Source organism: Onychostoma macrolepis, chromosome 06 (assembly GCF_012432095.1).
Source record: "Onychostoma macrolepis isolate SWU-2019 chromosome 06, ASM1243209v1, whole genome shotgun sequence".
NCBI lineage: Eukaryota > Metazoa > Chordata > Actinopteri > Cypriniformes > Cyprinidae > Onychostoma > Onychostoma macrolepis.
Genome location: NC_081160.1, coordinates 20,089,222 through 20,113,839, shown reverse-complemented (window position 1 = coordinate 20,113,839; position 24,618 = coordinate 20,089,222). Strand labels below are relative to the sequence as shown.

At 37.7% G+C, this 24,618-nt stretch overlaps 1 protein-coding gene across 10 annotated transcripts in view; it reads left to right on the top strand.

Annotated features, from left to right (window-relative positions):
• Window positions 1-24,618, top strand: part of mast2 (microtubule associated serine/threonine kinase 2) — a 152,718-nt gene that overhangs the window by 87,513 nt on the left and 40,587 nt on the right. The window contains exons 1-2 of one of the 10 annotated variants that reach the window (XM_058778101.1): window positions 343-3,018; window positions 8,266-8,433. The exons of 8 other annotated variants lie outside the window; for them this stretch is intronic. In XM_058778101.1, the coding sequence (XP_058634084.1) occupies window positions 2,972-3,018; window positions 8,266-8,433 (215 nt within the window). In that variant the 5' untranslated portion in view covers window positions 343-2,971. Of the gene's footprint in view, window positions 1-341; window positions 8,434-24,618 lie in introns of those variants that run through there. One more of the 10 variants, XM_058778100.1, reaches the window with a different exon arrangement.

Below are 24,618 nucleotides of genomic sequence, written 5' to 3'. Positions count from 1 at the left end.
AATGCATTTGGGCGCATACGAGAGAGAGCGAGAGACCCTGTTACATGATGTCACCCCTGCAACTCTGTAAAACACAACACACAGTGCAAACTGAAATGTTCTGACGTGTGCTTACATTTCTAGGGCCGTATGGTTTCTGCGAAGACGCGGACAGGATGGCGGAGTCCATTCATAAAAACGGAATTTACTCTATAGCGCAGAATGCCACAGAATTCGTAAATTTTTGGATGAATAAAAGAAGCTCTGTCACTTTTGAATCGCGATATGAACTAGTGTATGTGAATATTACAACGCAAAAAGACGGTTTAAATATGAATCCTACTTGTTCCATTAGTCTCTGTATGTATGAATGGCAGAGATGCGGTTTTGTTTACACAAATACTGAAGCACACGTGAACTCGCAGTGATTTTTGGACTCTGCATCTCACTACATGAACACATGAACTTACAGGCTGTGAGAGTCACTTCATGAGAATTTTACCGTTTCATTTGAGAAAACTAGCATCATATCATACTGTATACACACAGAAACTTCACGGCAACCTGTCAAAATAAAAGTGTGGTTTAACATGTAACAGAAATATATTACTCTTGTATTACTTTTGTACAGTATAATGAACCTCTTTATATATTCCATTTACTGACAAATTTAAATAAAACAATTTTAAATGATAAAAATAATTATTACAACCACATTAACAACTTAATTATAGAAAAAATACAATTATTAAAACTTTTTTTAAAGGAATATTCACACGATTTTTCTACCATGTATTAATTTTAACAGTAAACCTCTGTTTGTTTGCCAAAAAATAAAAGGGTTTCATTTTCATTTGATTAAAAATAAATAAATGTCTCATGCCTTCATTTGATTATCAGAAAAAATAAAACAAGAATTTCTGGAAGATAAAAAAGAAAAAAATTTGTAGGGCCCTACTAATTTCAAAATGTTGAAATTGAGAGTTTTGGTCTTATTTTTTTAACTGAAATAAATGTTTTTGTTATTACACAGAGAGTAAAGTACCGGGGGAAAAAAAGGTACCGTTGGGTACTGGTACCGAATTTCAGGTACCTGTACCGTACCGGTTCAAATGTGAACGGTACCCAACCATAGTCACAGGGGTCGTAGGTGACTGGTAGTGACAGGCAGATTACTGAAGGCCTTTTCCGACAGCTGAGTATTTCGGTTCCTGTTCTGACACACCTATCTATTTCTTCCTTTCTATTTATTTTTAACCCAGTGCCAGCAAAGAATGTGCTCTTAACAGCCAATCACAAGAAAGCACATTATCAGCATCATGTGATTAGTGAATGGCAGACAATATTTTGGTGTAGTATTGAGTACTGTAAAGGCAGTGTATGAGCAAACCGTTGTTGTGTTCTTTCTTATACACGTTTAGGGTTTTGTCACCTTTGTATAGCTCAGAGTGACTGGCAGGGGTGTGCAGAATGCAGGCTGTTGTGAGGATTCACAGAGTTTGTTCCACCCGCCACGGGATTACAGGACTTAATAAAATCAAATCTTCTATTCAGCCAAACTGTTTGTCGGAGAAATCTCATTTTACACTCATTCATGCCCTCATTCATTTAGGGTTTTGGTACTTTGTGACTCACCCTCTCATATCTCCTTCTTTTCCATCTCACCTTTTCACTTGGTGTGGGAACCCTGTAAAGAGGAAATTAAATGATTTATTCTGTAATTATTTACTCTCACTTATGTCAGTCAAAACTTGTATGACTGACTTTATTCTCTGGAACACAAAAGGAGATGTTTAACAGAACGTTCACACTGCGTTTGTCCACACAGTTAGTGTTTATGAAAACTTTGTCAAGCTCAACAAAGCATGAAAGAGCACCATAAGGTTATGTTTTATGTCATCTAATGCCCAGTAATCTATAAAAAAAACATTAATTATTTATATTAAAATTATTAATAATAAAAACAACAACTATTATTATTAACATTAATAATTAAAAAATGAAAAAATCAACACTATGAAATGTAATCTTAAGTAAATGTAAAATTGAATATCAGTTATTCATATTGTATATTATAATGTTGTGATGGAGTGAAATTAGTGTAAAAGTAAATCATGACAGAATTTTTTTTTTTTTATTTTTTTATAACTGAACTATCCTTTTATGCATATATGCAAAGAGCTGTAGCTCTTGTCTCAGTGTAATTGTATTAGGCTTTCTTGCAGCAGTGTGTGTCAATGTTGAATTGGTCAGGCTTAAAGCTTTTGTTGGTGTTTCTCTGCACTTTGATCCTGCCTATTGTCTCCTTGGGGCTACATTTAGCCAGAAGCATTCGCCTGGGAACAGTGGATAGGACACTGATATTCTCTTGGTTCCCAGAACTGTGTGTACAGAGATGGGCCGGTGTGAGGCAGGGGTAACAGCTGCACCTCCCCCAGGGTCTTGTGATATCATGAGAATGCCCTCTCCCTCATTACTCGGTGTTTTTGTGTGTCTCTGACTGTCTTGCCAACATATATACACACACACACACACACACACTATCAGTCGAGTTCGGAGGAGGGTGAAGCTTCTTCTAATTTGTCTTTAATTTAGATTGTCACGCTCTTCACATTCTCTTTTCGTGTCATGGTACTTCACAGCCCTCAGATAGACAGAACGCTCCTGGACACAGCTTTAGAGGATTGTCGTTTAACAACAAATTCTGTCATGGCCTCAGTTCACACAGAAGTGGATATTTACTCTGGCCGTGGACAAGCTGAGACTTGAATGCATATCGTGATCTGACAGTTGATGGTTCTGATGAAGATAAAGGAAATATGGCTGGAATTGCTGAAACTTTCATAATCAGAGCTGATAGTTTGGTAGCAGGCTTTTACAGTATGCAATGTTGTGCTTTTGCAACCGTGATAAACCTGTCACTGGAGACGCTTTCCAGTTTCACTTCTGAGTAAAAGACTTTGTTGCATATCCAGCTGTTTTACTCGTGAATATGAAGAAAAGAAAGGAAAGACTTGGAGCCCCCAACCTGCACTTACAGTAAGAGTTGATTTAGATCTTGTGGTAGGGCTGCACGATTTGAGGGAAAAAATTTAATTGCGATTTCTTTTTTTTTTTCTGATAACAAAATAAGAAAAAAATAACAACCTCGAGGTTTGCTAAGCTTGTTTGTAGGGCTGCACAATTTGGCAGAATTGTACGCAAAATGTATATTTATAAATATGAACATTACATTTTTTTTTATTGTTTTGTTAGTACTAAAATAAAATAATAATAATTTAATTTTAAAGTTCATCTGTGAAAATACAGTACTAATATTTATAACTGTCTTAATTTCTCTGATTTCAAATGTTAAACCATCATTTTTAATTTTGGCAAAAAGCTGCAGGGAGCTCTTAAAGCTTTTCTTTTGTTGACAGTAGCTGGTTTATAAACACTTCTCATTACGTGTAAGGAAAGCATTTAATAAGCGACTCAGAGCAGATGAGTTGATGTTGAGCATAATTTACTGCAAACCAAGCCACTCTGAGACACTGAAATCCCTGGATCATGAGCTACTCACATGTAAAAGAAAACATTGCCTTGCATCACTTTAAAACATGCAGCACATACAGTATATTCATTTATTTAAATCGCAGCATCTGCTATTTGATATGCACACTAAGCCATATCCCAATTTCAATTTTATTTTGATTAATCATGCAGCCCTGGTATAAGCCCACAAATTTTGCTTGTGTTTGTTTACAGAAGCTTAATTCTTTCCTTATTCTTTACTTGAGTCCAGCTAACTGTCACTCATTTTTTTAATGCATGAACTTTATCCATTGAGGTTTCTAAACATGACCACAGCATTAGCTTTATACAAACAGACCTCCTTGACGGTTAAGCACTGGGTTTCCTCTTTCTCCCTCTCTCAGTCTGTCTGGGAACACGATACCTGCTTTCCCCTCTTGCTCTGAGTGGTGGCTGAATTTCTAGCTCTAATCTGGTTGATTGACAGCCACAGTGTGTAGCTCAGTTTACAGCCTCCAAACACAACCCATCAGAACAGCAGAAAGACTCAAGCAAAGGGAAGTCTTTACTCAGCAGAGTTTGTGTGTGTTTGTGCATGATTCAGTCATGTCAAAGGCCAGCTTTTGCCAGGTCAGCTTCTTTTACCCCTTCTTTTACCCCACTCCACTCTGGGAGCACATCTGTGTCTTGGCTGGCTGAAACAGCTCCCTGTTGCCTGAAAACCAAGTTTTAGTCTAGCATGGTGGTATAATTTCAATTCCAGACTGAGTTTCTCTTAGGATTTAGAACTTGGTTAGTTTTTATCCATTTAGTTTTTTATAACATTAACCCTTGGTTTCAAAAACAAGGCTTAAGGTTAGTCTCAGGCTGATGATACACGAGGCAATTTTTTTTAGCAATTTTGCCAGACAACTTTTTTTCGAACAATGTTGCTTGGCCACTTTCCCGTTGAGAATGGGTAACAAATTCTATCTGTATACTTTAGATCGGTCATGGGCCCTATGGTTGCCCGTTGCTCGGCAACATTGCTCAGAAAGTTGCCCAGTGTATCATCAGCCTCAGACTAAAATGCATATTTTCTCAACTGAAAATAACTTGCACTGACATATCTTAAAATATGTCAGTGCCATTGCTTTGTCTCAAGATTTGTTTGTTTGTTTGTTTTTTCTTAGGCATTGTAGCAAATTAGCTCAAAAGGGAAATGTACATAAATAATTACAATTAATTATGATTAATTACAATTATTTATATCAGCCGCCAGTAGTAACTGTAGCGGAATTAAATTGCCATAATCTAGTCTGTTGGTCCAGCGAACATTCAGTGTAAGTTCATATCAACTCTAAGAAAGGATATTCTCGTGGCCACAGAAAATACTTTCCTAAGTATTAATGCATTAGAGCATGAAGTAAGGATCAAAAATCGTAAAGGGACATTAATTTGCAAGGCAGAATCAGAAACTCATGTAATTTGTGCACAAGAGTTTTATTAACTAAACACTTAACAACACAAACTAGTCTAACAAACAAACATACATGCATACATACACTCACGCGTACATACAAAGGGGAGCTAAAGTGGATGAATGAAGCCAATAGAGAAACCAGAGAATGCAGTTATGGAAAGAGTCAGTTAACCACTTGAGTAAAAACCATCAGTGCCATTTATAACGTGGTCTATAGCATATACTAAACCACTGTTTCGTTTAGTTAAATGTGCGATACTTGCATTGCCTTTGTCTTTGACGAATGTCCGGATGCAGTCTCAGATGAAAGTCTTGATGGTTTGAAGGTTTTGGACTCGCGATCACGTTCTTCCGGGTTGAAGAGTGATGATTTCCAAAGATGTCATCACTTGATAGTGATTGGGAGTTTCTTCTCAGGTAGAAAGTGAAAAAGAGCTAAGAGAGAGATCCGAGGATCTTTGGTTGAATGGAAAGTCAAGGCCACAAGGCCTGGCGCAAAACTTAAGGGTTGCTGAGGAGCTCACATCCTCCTCATCCTCTTAGGATCTAAAAGAACCGCAAAACTGGCAGGCGGGTCACTGATGTGAGAGCTTTATCTGATATAGAGGTCACACCTCTGGGGAGTCAAAGAGCCAAAGGTGACTTTAACTTTTGGAGGGAAAGTTCACAACTCTTTGTCTCTGAACATGATAATTTGCATATGTATTTTGCCTGGGGTTAATGCAAAAACTACTAAAGATTCTTAGGACACTAATATGTTGCATGGGTATCAACATGTAATATTCACTCTAGATCAGATCATCCAAAGACGAATTGATAGAGACCAAACATGGTATAAGTGAGTGATATTAACTAGTGATCTATCATAAGCATGCATAAAACAGTATATAGCACAAAAGAACATATACAAGAACAGTAATAATATACACAATGGGCCTCATTCATGAAACATTCGTAAATATAGGAGTAAATTATGAGTAATTCGCCTGTAAAACTGACCTTCCCGAAAACTCTCCTCTGGATTCATAAACGCTTCACAAACTTACGATTTGATAGTAAAACATGTTATGTTAATGAATTCCAATCATTCGTAAATAGGGCGCTCATGCACGCTCATTCGCAATTAGCATAATCCCCGCCTATGACTACAGCTACGCTAATTTTGTGTCCAGGAACGCAGAATATTCTGGTTCACTTTCTCAAGTTTGGCTCCAGTATATTGCATAAATGCAAAAAAGGCTAATAGGCCATATAGCTAACAATAAATATTCAATAACGTGTGTCCACCAAAGTGTTTTTAGCCACCTGAAAAATGACAGGAGCTCTTCTGAAAACGGCCAGCTGGTGGCGCTTGAAAACGCTTTGGTGGCACAGCGTTTTTCCCATAGACTGTAAAAAAAAAAAAAAAAAATAGTAACGTATTACTAGTATATCATTTTGAAGAATGTTACTGAATATAAAAAATCAGTAACCAGTAATATTAACTTCTCTTTTGTTGTTCAGTTGTTGTACAAGTAGGATGATTGGTCGGTGTAGTAATTGTCCCATCCCACCTCCATTGGCTGGCTAAAAAGTGACAATGACAAGTGCTGCGTTCTACCCAAAGCTAAACCGGAGCTGAACAGTTGATCAACTCTCAGCTACAAAAAAATAAATGCCATTAGGTCATAAAGTTTATCTGGTCTGGCTGAGGTATTCTGGTTACTATGGTAACCAGGGGCCTGGAGTCATTCACAGACATATTGGCACCCAGTATGTGTATTGGATGAGGGGTCTGTGGTTATTTGTTAATCTAATGACTAATTGATTTGTTAAATCTAATGAAAAATTGTGTGTCTGATTGGTCCAAATGCTACATAAGTTTTATAAAAGCTGCGTAAATATCCTAATTTAACTAATGCCTAGTCCTGGTTTAAGCTAAACTCTGTCTGTGAAACCAGGGCTGTTCACACTAAGATGTCAAACAAAACAATGCATCTATATGGATTCCTGAAACATTTATGTATGTATGTTGCATAGGTGCAGATGTGTTATATAATAAAAAATAAAAATAAAAACTATATAACAAGATATAACATTTTCCACAGAAAAATCAAAAAATTTTGTGTGTTTGAAACTACAATTGATATGATAAATGCCTTATCAGCAAGCAGAGCAAAAGGAAGCAATGTGTTAACTAAAAAAAAAAAAAAAATTGCTAACAAATTGGAATGATTATTTTACAGCTGTATCATTAGCTGTATAATTGTTTTACATTTTGATGTATTCCTGTATTGCTCTGTCATGCCACTATAACTCTAACACACTATAACACTATAACAATTTCATTTTAGTAGACTGACAACATATTGTTCATATTTTAGTGATGGGTTGCATTTTGCCTGAAATCTGTTTTCCAATTTATCGTATTCTAGCTTCATTCATATATTCAACAGTTCCTTAGGCCAACAAACAAAGATTTATGGCTTGGACAGTAAATAGATTTGTTGTGGGAAAATCTTTTTGTTATTTGCATTGTGTTGTAATGTCACTCTTGTGTGAATAAGCCTAAATAGTGTGAAGAAGTTTTAAATTAACCATACAAATTGCCAGTTACAGTCAGAACTGTGGTATGGATGTATAAAGACCTGTTGTGCTTGGGGGGACCAAGATTCGAGTCAGGGCCAGGCCATGTCCTTGTCCCGTTCCCTTTCTTTTCCCTTGTTATTCCCAAGTCTTGCTCTGTCTAGCTGTTTAAAAGGAAGAACACATCCTGTGTGTTGAGTGTTATTTCTACCCCAGACTAACAGCTACCGGGTGCAGTGATGGAAAACAAGATCCTGTCCCCCAACTATGTATGTCCCATTTTGTGGAAGTTTTGATGTAGGAGAATGGTGTCTCTCCTTTCTCTCTGCTTGACAGAACTGTCATCCTATCCTAGTGCCAACCAGCTTTAGCTTGAGTGTGCGTGTACTGAACTGCTGAAACAGCCTGTCAGCAGCATCTCTCAGGAATACCAGGGCAACTGACTGTCATACAAACAGCTCAAAACAGGATCTTGTTTTACCACATGCTTTCTTGGAGTCTGTAGACATGGAACTGAGAGGTAGGAAGAGTTTAATTCACACTGTGTTTGAGGTCTGGACATACACTGAGACAGAATCTTTGACAGTGTGATATCAAGCCTTTGCCTTGGTCATGTTTATGAACTGCCATAGGTTGTCCTACCTTTCCTTGCCCTTCACAAGGACAAACACTCAAAGCTTTTCTTTTTTTTTTTTAACTACTCACATTACTCCTTGCTCTCCTCTCTTGCCGTATTCACTTAAAAGAATCTGGCCAACTGCTCAGTACCGTTGTCATGGCAACAGCAGCCTCCTGCAGCATCTCCTCTCCCCTACCACCTCCCCCTCTGCTCTCATCCTCCCGTCCCCGGGTGGACCCGAGGGGCCTGCGTCCGCCCCTGTCCTTGCCCCCAGTGCCAACCCCTTCTTGTGGAGGTAAGGTTATGATGTTAGAGTGCTCTTGCACTTGCTCCTGATCCAACCTCCTTTTCAACAGCATGCTGGATAACTAGGCATTGTGCGGTTCCTGTTTCGTCTAATCGGTTTTCCTAATGGGGTGATATGGTTTAGTGGCTAAATGCTCATGGCGGGTTACTGAATGCTGCATCATGCATGTACCTGCGTTGTGCCTTCAGCACTGTGCCCTTGATCAATGCACTTAATCCCAGGTTACTCAAGGGGATTGTTCATGTTATGAATACTATTTATGTCTCTTTTGATTAAAGCATAAGTTTTTCCTGTGTGGACACTTTTCTCAAGACTGATGACGCATTTCAACGGTCATCAGCATCGTAAATGCTCAAGGTTTTTTATATTTATATATATATTTTTTAATTGTAAGTACATTTATAACACTTTACTTCATATTATATCCCATCTGCATCAAATTACAAAAAACAAAACAACAAACAAAAAAACTAGTTAATGCAAATGCGAGGGTGTTTCTAATGCAGCGTCTATGGGGGTGACGGGAAATTTGACATTGTTCTCTTTTCTGACTGCCGTTATCTGTCTCTCTCAATTTTTTTCCTTTTTTTTTTGAAAGTCATGAAAACACTATCGTGGAGTTTTTCTTTGCTATTTGAGCAAATGGGAATGCAAAAAATATATATTTGTGGTACTCTCTCATTCACTGCTCTCGAAGTTTACCCAACTATGATGACTTCCACTGCTGAGCAACCCAGAAAAATGATAAATGTTTATTGGCTACTTACTTAATAACTGTAGGCTGATTATTATGTCAGGGCCAGTTTCTTCTACTATGGATGGATGGATATTTGCTTGTTAAATTGTTTAAGGTTTTGGGTGTTTTTGGCTTTTTTAAATATAGTGCAGTACAATCAGGTGATATATTTATTATTTATGATATATTGAAATTATTTTGTTGACAATATTCAAGTAAGCAACATTGCACTGATTTCAACGTCCTTTTCGTTTGGCCATTAATATGTTTATAAGAAACCGAAAAATGCACAAATGTCAGGACATGTCAAAACTTCTTCAGGGCCCAAAAACACCCTCAAAGCTTCCTTGTGTTAATTTAGTGAATAAGTGAGTGGAAAACATAACTTTATGGTTTTTACCTAGATTTTTATGGATTTGTCTAGTTAATTTTTTGTGAAAGTTTTGAATCTATTAGGCTACCGAAATAATAAAGTTGCAACATTACACCGAATATTTGAAGCTTCGGAGGGAGGGGCTGAACATGTTCTTCTCTCTAATAAAGGCAGGAATCTCTGTGTGCCTGTTTGCATTTTTATTATGTCAAGAACGGTTCATCCAGTCGACTTCATGTGTGGCGGGTGTGTTGCTGCGGACCCAAGGGAGTCCTGTTTAAATTACTGATTAACATGGCGGATAAAAGCAGCTCGTTTTTTACACCAGCAATATTAATAATATATAACAATATATAACTATAGGCGTACTACTTACCGAACTCAGGTGATTTTTCAAACTTGATGTGCTGTTGTGGTAGGCCAGTTTCAAATCGCATATTTGGCACACTGCCTTTGTGTTCTCCTCATTCAATTTAAAGTGCTCCTACACAGATGAGGTCTTCTGCATTTTTGTCTTCTCTTCCAGATGAACTGAATCATGATGTTCACTCATGGGCGATTCATTTTCAAGCACGAATGAGAACGTTTCTCAGGGGATGCCAGGTGTTCGAGAAAAAAATTTAAATAAAAAAAAGAATATTCGAATCTCAAAATTGAAAATCGAATGCCAACCCACCGAACGAATATTTGAATAATCGAATATTCTGGTTCAGCCCTAGAATAAAGTATGATTTAACTAATTAATCATATGCATTTCTTGTATTGATGAAGCTGCTGCCTCAGTGGCCTGTTGCTTATGCTTGTTTTTATTTTACTTGGCAGTAAAGCATGGGTAGGATTTTATTTTATTTTTTTGTGAAATATCATTGAAATATAAATGAACAATGTAAAAGCTACTTACAATCCTTGCTCAATAAAAGTATGAATTCCTTTATTGACCCTAAACTTTTGAATAGTAATGTATTTTTTAGCATTATTGCCTAGCCTTATTGAGCAAATATACTTGCCAATAAGCTTTGATATGGTTTGTGAAAGCCCTGCTCATTAACATGAGTGTGTGTACCTGTGTGTGTGTGTGTGTCTAATGCCTGTGGAGCAGAATGAGAGTGATTCTGCACTAATGAGCTGCTCTGGAATGTCAGAACACCATGTTCTGTCCCAATTGACTCTCTGTGTGTGTGTGTGTGTGTGTGTGTGTGCACCTTGATCCCTCACTGATCTCTTGTTTGATGACACAAATTGCTGAGCACAGTCTGCTCTCTGTCGTTTTTAACTTGTGGGTTAAGAATATCTTCGTTCACAATGTAGGAACACAATGTGTGCATGTTTTTTGCATTGCAAGGTCACATTTTAGGATATTTAGAGAGCACAGTGATCATCAAGATCACTGTGGAAACTCTGACCTTCCATTCACATTCAGTAAAGCTTGAGGAAATCATTAGTCTGCTTTTTGTTTTTTTTCATGCACAACTGTTTTCTTGCCTTCCTTTGCCCTGTCCATCCTCTATTGATCGTGATCACAATAATAGAAAATGTGCTCAAAATGATTTTCCTTTCCCTTGAAGCCTCATTTCCCCTGTGTATTGACTTGATGCACCAGACATCATTTCCCATTTCTAAAAGATGTTATCGTATGAGTAGAAAGGCTGTGTTTTGCAGTTCCCCACAGGTTTAGACCTACAGAGAAGCTGCAGGAAATCAAGTCTTAAAACCTTTCAGAGCTCAACTCAACAGGACATCCAAGAGAGAGGCAGGGAACTGTTCCAAAGGCTCCTTCTTATTTCCTTTCTCCATCGCTGGGTCTTTCCTGTCTCTACATACACACACTCAATTTTCTTTTTTCCCCATTTTTTTTTTTTCTCTCTAAATGTGAATGAAAGCTTCTTTTTGTTATATCTAGACTTTCCCTTTCTCTCTTGTGATACTCTTGTTCTGACCAAGAGTACCCAAGATTAGCAAATTCAATTAACCCCAATTGACTTATGAGGTTCAATGACTCTGTTCTGATCACTATATCTGGATTATATCTGGATAGTCATCCACTGATCAAGCATATAGTAGATATGGTGTAAAGAGTTCAAGAACTGCTCTAAACACCACATCTTTTTATAATCATCTCTTATCTGATTCTATCTGTTGAAGAATGTGGCAGTAAGTTTCACAGAAAGTTTCTATAAAATGCAAGAGTCAGAGGTTAAAATCTTATTAAATACATATAAATAAAACTTTAATTTGTGTGTTTACAGGGTTACATACTACAGTGAACTTGCTGCTGTGGTTGGTTTTTGTGATTTTATTTAATTTTTTATGGGGGTTGGAGTATTGAAACAAGTTATTGTTGATTCAGTTTGGTTTAGTAACTGTGTAAAGTTCATCAATTATGGAATGAGTTTTATTCATCTATAAAGCAGCTCTGGAGAAACAATGATATCATCAGCTCAGTTCAGATCTCATCCAATAGTGTCCGTGCAGTCAAATAATATTGCCAAATATTAAGTGTCCCCAACTAAGCAAGCCAAAAGGCGACAGTGGCAAGGAACCCACACTCCATCAGTGACAGAAACGGAGGGAAAAAAGTCAGGGGGTCAGTTCTCCTCTGTTCCTTGTTAGGCATGTAATGGCATATAGAAACTAGATAGTCATACCATCTAGCTTCTTAATTGCCAATTCAGCAGCCTCTAGTGTGGCATAATGGACAAAATCATAGCCTTTTGGTTCACCATTACTGTCGCACACCACTCGGCTCGAAAGAACTTCCCCAAAGCACAAGAGAGTGTCGTATAGGGCAAGGTTGTCAATGTCCCTTGTGAAGCACTTAACAATTGTTACCAATTCCACTTTTTTTTTTCAAAAAGGAATTGTGTTGAGCCCACATGATACCGCATGGATTTGCCCAAGAGCTTAGAAAAAAATCTAAGTATAGGGCATTTTCGACATTGTGATGGTGTACAAAACACACTTGCACAAAACAGATCAGGTCTAAATGGGAGCAAGGCTTGCAAAATCGCTAGCCCGACGTCCCGGGATATTGTGTTTTCCAGTCGGGCTACCAAAATGTATCACTGCCTGCCCGACGGGCTCCTTAAATACAGATTTCCCGCGGGTCCTTAAAAACTCTGAAAGTGAGTTGTATCAAACTTAAGGCCATAAAAAGTTTTAAATACGTTAAATGGTATAAGAAATGTCTTAATTATAATTTCAAGAGGTCTTACAGTTGGGGACAGAAAGACAAGAGTCGCGATACGACTGGATTAAACTTCAAAAGGGGAAACCTCAATATTTCAGCGCTGCTAAAGCCCCACTTCGTGGCAGAGAATGAATTTGCATTTCCAATAAGCCTTTCTTGCTGTTTATGGTCAGATCAATGCAAATATCAACTCATGTTTTTACGCAGCAAACACATAGAGTTGTAAAAGAAGCTAATGTGCCTTCAAAAAATCTGAAACACTGTTGTATAAGATTTTTGTTTTTGTGAAAACCTGTATCTGAACAGTAAATCATGTAATTTTATGGCTCAATACTGTATGTTACCATAGACATTGTCCAACCCTGCTCATTCTGTGTTCATTTTACTTGTGCAGCTCTTAAAATGGGTCATAAATTTCCTTAAATTTATTTTTAAAAATTCTGCAGATACCCTGTAAATAGTGAAATAAAATTCCTTCCTTCATATTTGTTGATTTGTATATTGAAAATATTATTGATTGACATTTAAAATCCTATCTGATTTTCTATATTTAAAAAAAAAAAAAAAAAAGTAATTTTTTAATTTGGGCTAGTTAAATTAATTTTCGGGCTACCAAAACACCTGAGGAGTACCTGCCTGAAAGACTACCAGGGATTTTGAAAGCCCTGGGGAGGGAGGTTGAAAGCAACACCTGTTCGGTCAGTCACGTGAGCACAGATTACCCACAAACAAAGGGCCCGACTGGTCTCTTTGTTGACCGTTAACCTCACCTGAACTGCAGGACGTGGTCATTTTGACTCTTCTTTTGTCAGAAAGCTCTTGGTACGAAGCAAAGCGCTGTGTAGAACTCACAATGGATGAGTACAAATCAGATAAGTAAATAAATAATTACAGAAAAAGTATTTCTGGGTGAACAGTAGCCAGGTATTTTACTTATTCACTTTTATTTTGGTTAATTCAATGTTGATTGCTAGAAAATATATTTAAGACTAGGGTTGCAAAACCTTAAAAAAAAAAAAAAAAAAAAAAAAAGCTAAAACGTTAAATAAAACAAAAATAAAGATATAGTCTGTACTTAATTTGAGATTCTAAGGTTAATAATTAAGAGTTCCTGAAGGTTTAGTAATTTTATTTCAATGACCTTTTCTGAGTCTTTTGTTGTGATTTAATGGAAGTAGCGACAGATCTTTTCTTCCTTTTATTGTGATTGCAAGCTTAAAGTTACTTGCAAGAAATAGGGGTGGGGGAAAAATTTGATTCTTAGATGCATTGCGATGCGGATGTGGATGATTCTTAATCGATTCACAAATGTCAAAAAAAAATTTTTTTTATTTCTGAATGTTAATTGATAACGTGATGTTGATGGAACGCTAAAGGCAGAACTGTAGCGCCCGGACAGACTGTGGTGTGCACATAACATATGCATGATGGTGGCGCGTGACATCAGACCGGCACTGTCTGTGTTAAAATCTAGCGTATGGAAGCATTTTAAATGGTTCTGTTGTATAAAAAATATTTTTTAAAACAGAAATATTTTACCAATATTCCATGTAGTCTCTTAATTAATAACGATGATCAATAAAGCTATTTGAACAATAATAATAATATTATCAAGGGTGTAACAAGATATCATGTCATTTATCTATTATTTTGTCAGTGGTTTAGAATATGCTTAAGTCTGTATTAATTTGCTACAAGTATGCTGCTACAGGCACGTTTCATTTCCTGTTGGTTCTTTAACCTTGTTGGCTTGCCAAATCACTTCCATTAGTTTCATTAATAAAATATCTTGGAAGTAAATTCATTATGGGTCATTACAGATACTTTGCTTTATAGTCAGACAGTGAGAAAAAAGAAAATATGTATTAAAACTGTGTAATGTTGCTGTTTGAGCATAAACAATATCTGCAAAGTTGCAGCGCTGAAAGTTCAATGCAAACAGAGATATCGTCTTTTAAAATTCTGGAAGTTTAATGCCTACAAAAACGGCTGGTAAGGGACTACAACGAACTACTTCCCGGGTCTGTTACATCACGGACCCAGATAAACCCCGCCCTCTGGAACATGTAAAAGGAAGGGGGTGAGGCCATGCTGTGCTGCTTTAGAGAAGAGGAAGAGAGCACTAGGGGTGCACGTAAAAATCTATTCATATATGAATCGCAATTCTGTCTTCTAATGATTCTAATGGATTCACAAGTTTCAAAATTAATGTTCTAAAACAGCCGTTCTTAATACTGTTCCTCGAGTCGCCCTGCTCTGCATCTCTCTCTCTATCTCTCTCTCTCTCTCATTCAGATCGTCAGATCAGCTCCAACAAACTGTTCCAATTATACATTTTCACATAGCAATGAGAAGCGTTATACATGGACGCGTATGCAGTTGCCGCACTGTATTAAAGCTTTAATCAGAATAAAACCTTATATTAAAAGCTAACATAAGCAGTAGCATAATAACAGTGTATCTAAAAGTATGAGACAACAAACAAACAAACAAACATACCATTAAGAGCCGTGCTTGCACAGGTTCTGCACGATCCTCTTCACTAATATCCTCTGCGTCTCAATCGGGCTCAAATTGATAAGCAATATTAGACAACGCCATTGTTTACAATACAACCGGAGCACATGCCGCTGAGCTGAGGGGCGGGACATTTAGACACACGCTCGGCGGTTTAGCGAATCACAACACACTGAGCCAGCTAACCAATCAGAGCCCATTACATTTTCTGAGGGAGGGGCTTCATAAAAACAGGAAATAATCGAGGCATTTGTCAGAGAAGGGACAGAGTGGTGTGGAATAAAGGTAAATTATATGAAAAATAATGCGTTTTAAAAAAAACGAAGCATGAACACATGTTAGACTGCACCCCATAAACACAATCAAGCCTAGAAAAAAAACAGTAAACTACCCCTTTAAAAATAAATAAATAAAAACGAAACAAATTATTAAGGTGCTTTCAGACAGAATTTCCATCATGCTGACTTTAAGCATTTTTTATTTAATTTTTTTTTAAAGCACATAACAACAATAAACCTGGTAATTACCTGCTCATTGAGCATTAATCTGCTTTTGTTTACTGGTTTTGCACCAGTACTGAAAATGCAAATGTTACATTTACGAATTAACTACATATTGGTAGATATTTCGTACTGATATTAGCCATTATTTGTTTTATTGAATTATTCATTTCTGTTACGTAGGCATAGATTTGTTGTATAATAAAACTAGACATTCTAAAATGTATTTATTTATTTATTTATTTAAAGAGTTATTGCCATTGCTCTGATCAGGTAAAATATTGGGCACCAATAGCATAAAGAGCTTTTATCCAATTTGAAATGCATAAACATTCTATCCATCCATCCATCCGCTATGGAAACATTATAGGAATGCTTCTTACTTGACTCCACCTATATTTAGCTATTACCACTTCTCGTTACCTGCATTTTTGGCCAGTGAGCTCAAGGGAGGCCAAAGAGGTGCTGCCTTCCTCTGAACCATAAAAGGTGGGGTATGTCATTTTTAAAAAACGCTTTAGAAACTGAGTCAGGGCCGAGTACCTAAACAAACTTGTAGCCAATCAGCAGTAAGGGGCGTGTCTACTCGTTATGTGGAGGAAAGAGCGTTCAGTACACAGGTCGGACATTAGCCGAGCCAAGCGACAGAAAGATAGAGATGGCGGATAAAAAACAAAAGAGGAAAACATCTGCGGAACGATAAGGCAAGAAGTAGGACCCGTGTAAATCTCGGATCAGCTTTCCAGTGCTGGAGAGAACTCAAGAAGCGGAAGGCCTGCGATCGGAAGTCGAGGTTGCTTTGTTTATTCTCGATAGGTGAGTAACACCGTGTCTACACCGCACCGCGCCACAACAGCTAAAATCTGCCTACACTGGACGCAATAAAGCGACTGTTGAAAATCATTTGAAATTTGTGTCAGCACGTCATAAATAGAACGCGGCAGCAGTTTTCTGTCGGGGATTTGTCACGCCGCACAGCATCCAGTGTAGACAGCTTCACTGATTATAATGACTTCTATAGTATTTTGTCGCGCCGCTTGTGTCCGGTGTAGACGCGGTGTAACATTGGTTTTGCTTTGTTTCACAGAACTAATCATTACCTGAGTTGCGTATGTGTGGGGCGGCGCTATCATAATAGGGGCGAGACCCTTTTTTGGGTAGGGGCGTGTTTGTTTTGGTGATTTCAAATATCAACATTGGCTACCAGGAATTGCTTACCCCACCTTTAATCAGTTGGTGTCACTGTTGGACTGTTGTTTTAGCAAAATGAGTGTTTCATACTTCTGTTTTGTAAAATGTAGTTGTATTTTATTTATTTTTTATTTTTTTACATTTAAAATTTTTTTGCAGAAGCAAAAAAAATCCCTTGCTTCCACAGAGAAATCACCGTCATATATACAGTGTCAGCACTGTTGCCTGCTGTTATGTTTGTTTGGTGTGTGGATGTGCATGGTGTTATGTGGAGGTGTTTTCTCTCTAGCTGTTTGTTCTTTGATGTGTGTCTGAAGCGACTGAGCCCATGTTGTCGGTTAGCTCAAGGTGACAGTGCTGCCATGCCTGCCTGCATCTACCCTGCTGCAAAACTGCTCACACACATGCACACAGACACACATATGATTTCAACCAGCCGTGCTTATCTTACGATTCCTCATTTTTCACTTTTTTTTTCTTCTCCTTCTTCAGTTGAGTCCTTTGACCTGATGGACTAATGATGAAACAGTTTGGACTACACAGAAAAATCTCTCTTGTACCATTTGACCAAATAATCCTGCATATATGTATGTGTGTGCGCACACACACTTTAATCTCCTGTCATTCTGTCACTTTCTCCAGGGATGATATATCGAATACTGACAAATCCAGCCATTTCTGGTTGACAGATCATTTAGCATTAAAACATATCACTATTTCTCACTAAATTTTTAGTGTTACTAACAGCCTCTGACACTTGCAGTCTAGCAGTAATATGCTTATTTTAGAGGTTGTATTACTGTATCTTTATACATGCACTGCTGTGTGTTTGAGTTAGAGAGAGAGAAAGAGAGGAGGGAGGGTGTAGAGGAGAGAGAAAGAGAGAGAGAAAAAGCACATGCCAGCATCTCACGATAGCTCTGGTAGTGTCACAGGTTGCCGGCAACCGCAGCAGCTGTAGGAACATCATCTAGTGCTTGCTATCAGAGAGGAAACACGCTCATTTAGCCAGCTGTTCTTCCTTCTCTGGCACTTTATCACAATTGATCTCTGGATGACAGCCATGTTAGTGCACCGATATCATGTCTGATTCCTTCTGGACTGTTCTCTCCAATTTCTCCCTGCCGGAGAGAAGCATGCTCCGCCGATCCAAGAGGTACAGCTATCCATTTTCATCTGTTTTCTTTTCTGTCTTTTCTTGATAGTCAGGTAACTTGGTTTTTTTTCCCAGTCGTATGAGCTGTAATTGATGGCATGCTGCAGGCTGTCTTGAGGTTTTACTTACGTTGGTATGCTCTGTGATTTATTTTTTTTTTTTTTTTTTCTCCCTCTTTTTTTGCTGGATTTCGGTGGTCATGCTCATTTCAGACCCTTCACATGCACATCGGACTATGTTCCTTCCTCTCAGTCAGTGTGCGTAAAAATAATGACTGCCCTTCAGCCTGGGGCGCAAATTATGACGTGGCCAGACATGCAGGAGAGCAACATGATGTTTGAGAGCGGACGGTTCTGCTCTGACCTTCAATGCTGAAGTAAACTTGCACGCAGATGTGCTCAAATGTGCAGTTGAGTTAGACAGAGATCATCTATAATTGCTTTCCATCCTTCCCTGCTTGTGTTCTTCCTGTCTTCCTGTAGCCTGGAGAGACAGATGAGGGGAGGGCACAGTGCTTGCATAGCAACAGAGCTGAGACTGTTGTAGAGTGATCTGTTTCTTTTCACTCCATGTCTATCTCTGTAGTGTCATTCTCACAGTGATGTTAAATGTCTGAATCATTCCGTGGCTGTGACGTTGGTGCAGTGCACAGTATGTTGTTTAAGTCATAATTTAGAAATAGCCTTGTGTGAATCATGCATGAAAGTATGAATGAGACTTTGAATTGCGTGTTTTGTAAAGGAAAGGTCCACTGATACTTTTCTAAATGATCAAATTTTGTTTAATGGAGAATCAATTATTTAAAAAAAAACACACATGCTTTCTGTGTACACTTATTATACTTCAGAAAGGACATATTCATTTGATCAGAAGTGACTGTAAAGACGCTGCATTTGATTTCTATTTCAAATAAATATTAAGCAGCACAACTGTTTTCAACACTGAATAATAAGAAATGTTCTTGAGCACCAAATCAGAATATTAAAAAATTATTTCTGAAGGATCATGAGTCACTGAAGACTGGAGTAATGACTTAAGTTTGCAATAATATTTCACAGTGTTCCAGTTTTATTTAGTTATCAAGTAAATGCAACATTGATGAACGTAAGAGACTTCTTTTAAAAACATTAAAAGGCTACATATTTTTGAATGGTAGTGTATTGTGGCTGGGTATTGGTGATCTTTTCCAGATTTGATTATAATTCACAAGTTCCTAATTCAGTTTAGGTTCTGTCAACAGGCCTGTTTCAGTTGTCATTATAGCAGTGTTTGGCATCTTGTGGCGTACATTCATTTTCTGCATCCATGTACCCTGACCCCCGTCCCTATGATAACCTGCTGCCCTTTCTGAGAAGATAACGCTGTGTTGAGAGCACTGTAGAAAATGACAAGTTGACTTAACTTAAAATTTCAATGCAACTTGCTGCACAGCTTTTTTTGTGTTTACTCAACTTTGGACCAAGTTGTTCACTCAACCCAAGTCACTGAGTAAAGTCACATGTCTCTTTTTTGTTCAACTAACACAGTTTTGTTAGTTAAAAAGACTGCTTTTCCAATGTGTCTCAAATTATCTTCTGTGAACTTTTTTCTGTGAGTTTTATGGACAAAGATGTTTTGTTCTAGCTAGCATTTACAGTGAGGAAAATAAGTATTTGAACACCCTGCTATTTTGCAAGTTCTCCCACTTAGAAATCATGGAGGGGTCTGAAATTGTCATCGTAGGTGCATGTCCACTGTGAGAGACATAATCTAAAAAAAAAAATCCAGAAATCACAATGTATGATTTTTTAACTATTTATTTGTATGATACAGCTGCAAATAAGTAGTTGAACACCTGAGAAAATCAATGTTAATATTTGGTACAGTAGCCTTTGTTTGCAATTACAGAGGTCAAACGCTTTCCTGTAGTTTTTCACCAGGTTTGCACACACTGCAGGAGGGATTTTGGCCCACTCCTCCACACAGATCTTCTCTAGATCAGTCAGGTTTCTGGCCTGTCGCTGAGAAACACGGAGTTTGAGCTCCTCCAAAGATTCTCTATTGGGTTTAGGTCTGAGACTGGCTAGGCCACGCCAGAACCTTGATATGCTTCTTACAGAGCCACTCCTTGGTTATCCTGGCTGTGTGCTTCGGTCATTGTCATGTTGGAAGACCCAGCCTCGACCCATCTTCAATGCTCTAACTGAGGGAAGGAGGTTGTTCCCCAAAATCTCGCAATACATGGCCCCGGTCATCCTCTCCTTAATACAGTGCAGTCGCCCTGTCCCATGTGCAGAAAAACACCCCAAAGCATGATGCTACCACCCCATGCTTCACAGTAGGGATGGTGTTCTTGGGATGGTACTCATCATTCTTCTTCCTCCAAACACGTTTAGTGGAATTATGACCAAAAGTTCTATTTTGGTCTCATCTGACCACATGACTTTCTCCCATGACTCCTCTGGATCATCCAAATGGTCATTGGCAAACTTAAGTCGGCCTGGACATGTGCTGGTTTAAGCAGGGGAACCTTCCGTGCCATGTATGATTTCAAACCATGACGCCTTAGTGTATTACCAACAGTAACCTTGGAAACGGTGGTCCCAGCTCTTTTCAGGTCATTGACCAGCTCCTCCCGTGTAGTTCTGGGCTGATTTCTCACCTTTCTTAGGATCATTGAGACCCCACGAGGTGAGATCTTGCATGGAGCCCCAGTCCGAGGGAGATTGACAGTCATGTTTAGCTTCTTCCATTTTCTAATGATTGCTCCAACAGTGGACCTTTTTCACCAAGCTGCTTGGCAATTTCCCGTAGCCCTTTCCAGCCTTGTGGAGGTGTACAATTTTGTCTCTAGTGTCTTTGGACAGCTCTTTGGTCTTGGCCATGTTAGTAGTTGGATTCTTACTGATTGTATGGGGTGGACAGGTGTCTTTATGCAGCTAACGACCTCAAACAGGTGCATCTAATTTAAGATAATAAATGGAGTGGAGGTGGACATTTTAAAGGCAGACTAACAGGTCTTTGAGGGTCAGAATTCTAGCTGATAGACAGGTGTTCAAATACTTCTTTGCAGCTGTATCATACAAATAAATAGTTAAAAATCATACATTGTGATTTCTGGATTTTTATAGATTATGTCTCTCACAGTGGACATGCACCCACGATGACAATTTCAGACCCCTCCATGATTTCTAAGTGGGAGAACTTGCAAAATAGCAGGGTGTTCAAATACTTATTTTCCTCACTGTATATAATGTTATAAAATAAAACTATAACTGCAGGCTTCAAGTTTTGCTTATTATCTTGAATATTGATGTAATTGATTTTTTTCTGTTTCTTGGAAGAAAAAAAGAATGTTAAAAAAGTCATCACATTATCAAACTTGTTTGTATACGTATGTTTGTATACAAATGACAAATATTATGGATAAGTTAGTCTAATAAGTAGACAACATTGTCTTTGTTTGTAAGACAACTTACAAGACTAATATATCCAGAAAATGGACAAAAGTGGTTGAACATACTCTAGGCCTCAAAACTGGACACACTAACCTCAAGAACGGTGGCAATCAACAAATGTTAAAAAGATGAGCCCTTTACATCACAGTACAACAAATAACTAACAATAATGATAAAACAACAACAAAACAGTTTAAATGTAATCAGCGAACAGCAAAACAATAATCCTATAACAACTACATAATTTATTCATGCTGGGAACTCACAAAGCCTTAATATTTCAACAATATGAAATTCTTTGTTCAGACAACTGACTAGTTGGGACAACATTTGGGGTAATTTTGTTGGTCTGACAAGGATTTTTATGTAGTTTCAAGAAAATAGCATTTTTTAGTATTTGAGACTCAAAAGGTTTCGTAAACTGGAAAATGTACAGTTGCGTTTTTTACAGTGAGGGTTTGTGCCTCCTGTAAACACATCGCTTGTAGCAGACACCATCAGACTGAGCTGGACCTAGACACAGACAGACACAGACACACACCTGGGTGTAATTTCAGTATTCTGGTACCGATATCAATGAAATTTCATGATTCTTGATACCAATTTAGATATTGCAACAAAAATAAATTTGCTGTTGATTGCTTCTTTATTTCATATTTATTTGAAATATTTTAATAGTTCAAAAATGTATGCGAATAATTATAAATTAGTCATACAATTGTAATAATTGTAAACAAATAACTTAAAACATTTTAAATCAGTATTGTTTTAGTCTTATTTATATGTTTATAGTATTTATTAATATCTTGCATTGTCTTTTATTTGTATTTTTTCTAATTTAATTTTAATTGTAATGATCCTATAGAGAAGTTTGGAAAATGGATTGATGGATTTTAAATTTAGTTTTAGTAATTTTGTTTGTTTTTGTCATTTTATTAGTTTTTTGTTTGTTTGTTTTGTTTATTTCTAATTTGCTTTAATTTATTTGAGTTTTAGTGAGATTAGCCCTTCACCTTAAATTTATTTTATTTCAGTCACCAAAGTGACATTTCATAAGTTTTTCATATAACATTTATTTTTTATAGGACTGGCCATTGTTTTTTATTTTTTCAATTAAATATATTTTTAATAGTTCTAATTTAAGTTAACAATAACAGCACTGTTTTCAACTAACTTCTTTGTTATTTAAAATATATTTTATTTTGACATCACACCCTTTTTGTCCTGTATTTACAACCACTTAAGAAAAAAAAACTGTTTACACAAATATTTCCGCTAAGACAAGTATTTGACCTCTCACGCAAGCGTTCTTCACAGAGTACAAGCACAAAGTGTTTGTTGTGTGTGTGTTTGTGTTTGTGTGTGTGAAGCTGTTATAACTCGCTAGACTCCTCTTCCTCTGTCCCCTGGGTGTTGCCGGACTAGCTGCAGTCTAACGCCTCATTTGTCAACTTTCATCAACTCACATGACTCCACTATAGAATTTCCCAGCGGTATCATGTCTTGATATGGTCTGTGTAACATGTTACAAAATGTACAGTAAATGTAAAGCTGAGCAGAATGGACTCTCAGCCTCTCAACAGTAGCTTTTTAAGCCCATGTGAAGCTGTTACAGCCACTGCTGGGTATAATAATAACTAAAGACCATTTATCTCCCTTTATGCTTTCTTCTTTTCTTTCCCTCATTCTATCTCTTCATCTGTGGCCTCCACGTCTGCCTCTATCGTTCAGCCTCCCTTCAGCATTCTCATTATAGTCACTCCCCATGACACTTCAGTCTGTGTGCGCGTGCAAAAAGTCTTTGAGTCTCTCATGAAACATTCAGCAGAACCAATTTCATATCGTTCAGACTGTTAAATTGTCCTCTTCCTTGATGATATGGAATGTGCGATTGATTTCTCTCTTTTTCTCTTTCATCTTTCCCTGCACTCAATATAGCCACGCAGCCTGTGGAAAGCCTTCTTAAGTACATCTGAGCAGGTCTCAGTCATTGATTCATTGTATTTCAGACAGTGGTTGATGGTTGTTTGCATTTTAATTACCCACATAGGAATGCCACAGGCAGCAAAATAACTATAAGTGTAGCAGCTTTGGACCACCATATTCCAGACTTTCCAGAAGAAAATGAGTCTAATTTGAAACAAAAATGACACAATATTGATAGTACCTTGATTGCAGGAAGGAAGCTCGAGGCAGAAACCATCAGTGCTGTAATTGGCTTTCTGGCCAGCATTGAACCTGTCAGGCTGCTTTGCATCTCTTGAAACCCCTATTCCCATTGTTTCAGTTATATTATGCTTGCCAAACCTCAAATCGGGTCAAGCTTGTTATAAAAGAGGCAATGCATTTGTTTATTTTCTCATTTTCCCCCTTTCAACCTGTCCACAGTGTTGAGTGGGGTGGAGTGCTAGGCTAGCAGGTGTTTGCTCATAATTGCAGTGTTCAGTATTAATTGGCTCCTTGCATCTGCTCATGGCAATTACACCATTCAGCTCATGGCATTTGGCAGTGTGAGTCCTAAAACCGCTCTGTTTCCTCAGTCCATGAGGTGGATAATTATTTGATATGCTAAACAGCAGAAATGATATTTCCATAACATTTTAACTATACCTTTTCTGTTTATGCATGTTTGTTTGTGCATTTCTACGTGTATTACTTAACATCTGTTGAGGGATATCAGTCTGTGCACATACATTGGTGTGTTTAGATTTTGTTAGAAGGCACATATGGCTTTAAACACCTGTCATATCACAGGGAATTTCAGTCACAATCATCAATGCTTTGAAGTGCAGATGTGAAGAAACTCTAGGTGCAATGCGACAATGCAATGCGTGCAATTCCGTGTAAAATCCAAGTTTGTCCCCTATATCTGTCCAGCAAGACATTTTTTCAGCTTGATTTCTGTTCTACCCACATTGAAATTCCATTGGTCCAGAATCACGCTTCCCATAACTTAAACCTCAGATAAGTTCTGATTGGCTGTGATCGTGTGGCGTCACGCTCTGTCTTCTCTTTCAGCAAGAATAGAAAAATTGCTTGTTGTTGCCGGAAACCTGTCAGGTTGCATCTGGACACG